Raw genomic sequence first — 6,146 nt, forward strand, 5'->3', positions numbered from 1 at the left:
ATCCCAGCACTTTGGGAGACCGAGGCGAGAGGATTGCCTGAGCCCACAGGTTCGAGACCAGCCCAGGCAACTTGGCAAGACCTCATCTCTACAATTAAAAAAAGAAATAGCCGGGCATGGTAGCATATGCCTTAGTTCCAGCTACTTGGAAGGCTGAGGCAGAAGGATCTTCTGAGCCCAGCAGGTCAAGGCTGCAGTGACTGTGAGCATGCCACTGCCCTCCAGCCTGTGCAACAGAGTGAGACTCCAACTCAAAAAACAAAAAATAAAAAAATTAAATTTAAATTTAAAAACCAGTAATAATAAGTAGGTGTCGAATGAATACACTGAACTCTGTCTTCCCAACAGCCCTATGAAGTCAGAAATGTTCCTCTTCCCATTTTTCAGAAAAAGAAGGCTCAGAGAGGTGACTGCATCTGCCCAAAGTCACACAGTCTGGATGAGGAGGAGTCAGTGTTGGGGTCTTTCAGGCTCCAAGACCATCTGCTTGCTTTTTAAGGGAGCCCTGCCTTGCTTTTCTCCTCTCCTGCCTCTCCTGGATTTATCTGGGACCCCGGCCTCCTAGGGAGGGGTTAGATCTCTGTCAGCATCTCAGGCTGAGTATACACGGGCTTGGATCAATACTGAGCCGACTTCAAACAAACAGCTCAGGAAGTCCGGGAACATTATTCGACCACAGCAAACAAGAGAGCCAGCAGGAAGGGGAGGGGGGTGGTGGAGGCCAGCCCAGCCCCGGGAGCTAAAAACAGATCCCAACCTGCAGCCAAGAGCAAATGGAAACATTAGAGGCACTCAGTCAGTTCCCCGAGGACAGTGAGGGGGACACAGCCAGGATGGCAGGCAAACGGGGAACCTCTGGCCAGGTGACCGTGCCTTGGCCCAGGCCATGGCCTTTGCCTGGCAGGCCCTTCCCTGCAAACCCTGCAAACCCTGCCTGATTCAAATTCCAGTTAACTCCTACTCTCATTCTTTTTTTTTTTGTGGGAAAACAGGACTTACTGAGAGGACGGAAAAGCTCCTAGAACAGAGGGGACCCGAGGGAGTTGCCCTCTTTCATTCTTTAAAGCATACCACAGAAGAGACAGCCCTGCTGGGTTTGCTACTGCCCAGCAAGGTGTCTATCATCATGAAAACTGTGGGCCGGGTGCAGTGGCTCACCCCTGTCATCCCAGCACTTTCGGAGGCCGAGGCGGGAGGATCGCTTGAGCCCAAGGGTCTGAGACCAGCCTGGGTGACGTCGTGAGATTTCGTCTCTACAAAAAAATTAACAAACTAGCCGTGTGTGATAGCGCACACCTGTAGTCCCAGCTACTCAGGAGGCTGAGACAGAAGGATCGCCTGAGCCCAGGAGGTTGAGGCTGCAGTGAGCCATGAGTGTGTCACTTACCCTCCAGCCTGGGCGACAGAGTGAGACCCTGACTCAAAAAAAGAAAAAGAAAGATAGAGAGAATAGCGAGTGTGTTTATAACTTCTGCTAAGTGCCTGGGACTACTTGTAACATATTCATTTAATTGTCATGAGAGTCTAATGAGGCCAGTACTGTTATGATCCCATTACACAGAGGGGGACACTGAGTCTCAGAGAGCTGAAGATTACCTAACTCACAGGTGATGGACACAGGACTGGAACCCAGGCCCCTGGCTCCCGCCATGAGCCTCAATGCCCTGCCTCTTGGGGCTGCGTTCATGGTTTGCCTCACTGTGGCTGTGATTTGCCTACGGTGCCCTGGCTGTTCACCATCTGAGAAACTCACCTCTAGGAGGCAACACTGCCACCGAGCCCCTGGGGACATCTCTGACCCCCAGTGTCTCTGTGTGGAGAATGGGGACAAGCCTGGCATAAGTCCCATGGGTTGGTTGGTTGGTTTTGAGTCGGAGTCTCACTCTGTCACCCAGGCTGGAGTGCAGTGGCACAATCACAGCCACCGCTGTGACCTCAACTTGATGGCTCAAGCGATCCTTCCACCTCAGCCTCCCGAGTAGCTGGGACTGCAGGCGCACGCCACCACACCCAACTTTTTTTATTTTTTGGGGGGGGAGACAAGGTCTTGCCAAACGGCCCGAGTTGGTCTTGAACTCCTGAGCTCAAGCAATCCTCCTGTCTCAGCCTTCCAAAGTGCTGGGATTGCAGACATGAGCCACCGTACCTGGCCCTTTTTATTTTTCTTATTTTTTAAATAATAGAGACAGGGTCTCACCATGTTGCCCAGGCTGGTCTTGAACTCCTGGGCTCAAGCCATCCTCCCTCCTCAGCCTCCCAAAGTGCCGGGATTACAGGCGTGAGCCACCACATCTGACTGACATTTCTTAATCTCCTCCTCTCCAGATACCCCTGGCCCTCCCCAGACTTCGAGCCCCCCTTCCCTTGCCGAGAATTAACAGTGTGGTGGCCTCAGTCCCGTGGGAAGTCACCTCCAGCCCCCAGGCCAGGGAGGGGGCCACGGAGTAAGTGGACAGGACTGGCCGGGTGGTCTGGGACCCCTGGGGCCCAAGGGAGAGAGGGTGGAAAAGAAGAACAAGGGGAAAACACTGGAAGCCAGGGACCCAACAGCCCCCAAACTCTCTCCACTACAGAGACCCCTAGAGGGAATCTCTCTTCCAGCTGCCTGAGGGGCCCCATCCTGCTCAGACCTGGAGGCCAGGTGAGTCCACTCATGCTGTCCAGTTTCCCTCCCCAGCCCTGGCAGGCCCAGCCCACAGCACTGGCTGTGATGTCACCTCACCCACTTCTCTTTCCGCACCACAGGGCACCCAGATGTGCTGCTAACAGAGCGCCAGGGCTAGAAGGGGTTGGTGAGACTGAAATAAACAGCCAAGCCCGGAATGGCCTTCAGTGCATGAGGGGAGATGCGGCGACCAGAAGGGGGCGGCCGAGCACTGGGAAAGGGCGGTCCCCAGGGCCTGACCCCACCTCATCAGTTCAGGCGTCCTGGCCTGGGACCGCGAGTCCAGGTCCCCAGCCCTTCCTCCCTCAGACCCGGGAGTCCTGCCCTAAGGATTTAGGAGTCCTGAGTCCCAAATTCCCAGAGAACCAGGCATTCAACCCCCTCCCCATTGTGGAAAAAAAAATCTCTGGACCCAGACCCAGATATTCAAGTTCTAAGTCTCTCGTCAACAAACCACATATTTCCTGGAGAGTTAGTTCACTCTTCTCTCCCTCCCGTTCTCTCCCTCTGTCTCTTTCTTTCTCTTTGTCTCTCTGTGTCTATGTCTCTTCTTGCTATGTCTCTCTCTTTGTCTCTCTGTCTCTCTGTGTCTGTCTCTGTTTCTTTCTCTGTATCTGTCTCTATGTCTCTCTGTCTCTGTTTCTTTGTCTAGTCTCTGTCCCTCTCTGTCTTTCTCTGACTCTGTCTTGCTCTGTCTCTCTGTATCTGTCTCTATTTCTCTGTCTCTGTCTCGTTGTCTGTCTGTCTCTGTCCCTCTCTGTCTTTCTCTGACTCTGTCTTGCTCTGTTTCTCTGTCTCTCTTTGTCTCTCTGTCTCTCTGTGTCTGTCTCTGTTTGTCTCTTGTATCTGTCTCTCTATGTCTCTCTGTCTCTGTCTCTTTATCTGTCTGTCTCTGTCCCTCTCTGTCTTTCTCTGGTTCTGTCTTCTGTCTCTCTGTCTCTCTGTGTCTGTCTCTGTTTGTCTCTTGTATCTGTCTCTCTGTGTCTCTCTGTCTCTGTCTCTTTATCTGTCTGTCTCTGTCCCTCTCTGTCTTTCTCTGGCTCTGTCTTGTTCTGTCTCTCTGTGTCTGTCTCTGTTTGTCTCTTGTATCTGTCTGTCTCTCTCTCTTTATCTCTCTGCCTCTGTCTCTCTCTCCGTCTCTCTCTCCCTTCTCCATTGCCCTCTTGGAATCTCCTCCCAGAGTAACAGTGACAGGCCTTGCTGAGGAAGTGCCCGTCACTTCGTCACTCATTCTGGAAGGACCCACGCCTCCCTCCTCTTCAGTTAACACCAGTCCACCTTCCCTTGGGCTGAGCAGTGCTGGCCAGGAAGCAGCAGCCACTGCCCCCAGGGGCCCACCATCCATAGCTGTCCCCAGACTGCGATGACCCATCACAACTGAGGCGGGGGAACCCAGGGGCCTGCCGCAGCCCTGACCCAGCCTGGGAGGTGAGGGAGGGCTTCCAGGAGGAGGGGATACCTGAGCTGAGCCTTAAAAAGATGGTGAAAAAGCGTCCGTTGGACAAGGGATTGGAAAGCATGCGTCACAGATTCAGTTCCAGGCAACAGATGCCGCCTCAGGGGACAGAAAGGGACCTTGTTGAGAAGAGTGGGTCACTCGCTGCCAGGAGTGACTTGGAGAACCAGGGTTGGAAAGCGAGTGAGAACCTGGCAGCTGGCCACAACACTAACCCAGCCACAGCCACGCAGAACCGGTCTGAGGACACACGGGCGCCGATGACCAGTGGACACTGTCGTGGCCTCCGCTGCCCCAGAATCAGGATCATTAGCCACTGCTCATAACAGATTGCTTCACTACTTGGCAGGAAGTGACAACAATCATTGTGTCACCTCTCGTGGTCCCCGTGGGCCGGGATTTGGAGGAGGGCTGGTTGCTTCTGGCTCAGGGCACCAGCAAAAGACAGGGTCAGCAGTGCCTGCCGCAGGGCCCTGGGGGGCTGCACAGGTAGGCACCTCTCTGTGGCCTCAGAGCATCCCCCGCGTGGTCTCCACACTGGCCAGCTTGGGTTTCCCACGGCATGGCGGCCTCGAGGGCATCAGAGCACCCTGCCTACGTGGGCCTGAAGCCTTCGTGGGGATATCCCAGTGACCCTGCATGGCCTTTTCTGCCTCATTTTGGGGGCCACACGGCATCACTTCTGCTGCATTCCATTGGAACTGCACAGATTTGACAGGAGGGGCCACAGACCCCAGAGAGTATCGAGCTCTGATTGTAGGAGATTGATGCCATCTTTGGAAAACAGAATCTGGCCCAGATGCCATGGAAGAGGTGAACCGATTTCTGACTCTTTGTCAGTATTCAAAAATATAAAAGGGTTTGCCAAGCTGAGATCACCTTAGTTTCTTTTTTTTTTTTTTTGAGTTGGAGTCTCACTCTGTCACCCAGACTGGAGTGCAGTGACACGCTCCCAGCCACCACAGCCTCGACCTACTGGTCTCCAGCGATCCTTCCGCCTCAGCCTTCCAAGTAGCCAGAACTACAGGCTACCACGCCCGGCTAATTTTTGATTTATTGTAGAGACGAGGTCTCGCCATACACCTTAGTTTCAAAGGAGGCAGGAAAACAAACATCTGTCCTTTTTTCTTTTCCCTTTTTTCGAGAGACAAGGTCTTGCTCTACTGCCCAGGCTGGAATGCAGTGGCATGATCTCAGCTCACTGCAGCCTCGACTTCCTGGGCTCAAGCAATCCCCCCACCTTGGCTTCTAGCACGCACCATGCCACCCGGCTAATTTTTTTACTTTTTGTGTAGACGAGATCTTGCTATGTTGTTACCCAGGCTGGTCTTGAACTCCTGACCTCAAGTGATCCTCCCACCTTGGCCTCCCAAACACACATCTGTCCTTGCTGGCTTCAAGAGGGCACCAGGCTTTCAGCCAGCAGGGATTTCTCTAAAGGTGGGAAGGGGGTGCAGATGCCGGGTCATCCTCCCAGAAAACACCCGGTACTGCGATCCATCCCTTAGAATGCTCAATATCAATATGCCCTTTGTTCTATGCTTGACACTCTCTCCCCCCAGAAGTTCTTATCTAATCTCTCCTTGCCAGCTAAGTCTGGTACAACCAAAATGTACTCACAGCCTGGGCAATGCAGTGAGCCCCCAAGTCAAAAAAAAAAAAAATCAAATCCCTACTCTGACCTCGTTAAGCAACTCTCCTAGTCGATCCACCCACAAGACAACACAAAATTTCACTAGTTGTGTTTTCCAGATCTGAGACCAGCCTCCCTGGGGAATAACCATTCCCCCTCCCAATGTGTCATATCCCCACAGGCCACAGGCCTCCAACTGGTTTTAAAGTTAACTGGCTGGGTGCTGTGGCTCATGCCTGTAATCTCAGCACTTTGGGAGACTGAGGCAGAAGGCTCACTTGAGTCCAGCAGTTCAAGACTAGCCTGGAGCTGGGCTTGGTGGCTCAGCCTATAATCCCACGCTTTGGGAGGTTGAGGTGAGTGGATTGCCTGAGTCCACGGGTTCGAGACCC

The 6,146-nt window shown here is 53.3% G+C and overlaps 1 protein-coding gene across 1 annotated transcript in view; it reads left to right on the plus strand.

Moving 5' to 3' along the window:
• CBLC (Cbl proto-oncogene C) overlaps positions 1–2,823 on the plus strand; it is a gene marked incomplete at its 5' end in the record, with an annotated part of 14,437 nt that extends 11,614 nt beyond the window's left edge. Inside the window, 3 exons of the mRNA XM_008070331.2 lie at positions 2,326–2,444; positions 2,574–2,641; positions 2,746–2,823. Coding sequence (XP_008068522.2) covers positions 2,326–2,444; positions 2,574–2,583 — 129 coding nt within the window. The remainder of the gene's footprint in view (positions 1–2,325; positions 2,445–2,573; positions 2,642–2,745) is intronic.
• Between the last annotated feature and the right edge of the window lie 3,323 nt (positions 2,824–6,146).

Source organism: Carlito syrichta, unplaced genomic scaffold (genome assembly GCF_000164805.1).
Source record: "Carlito syrichta isolate Samal-C Ts95f unplaced genomic scaffold, Tarsius_syrichta-2.0.1 Scaffold111585, whole genome shotgun sequence".
Lineage (NCBI taxonomy): Eukaryota > Metazoa > Chordata > Mammalia > Primates > Tarsiidae > Carlito > Carlito syrichta.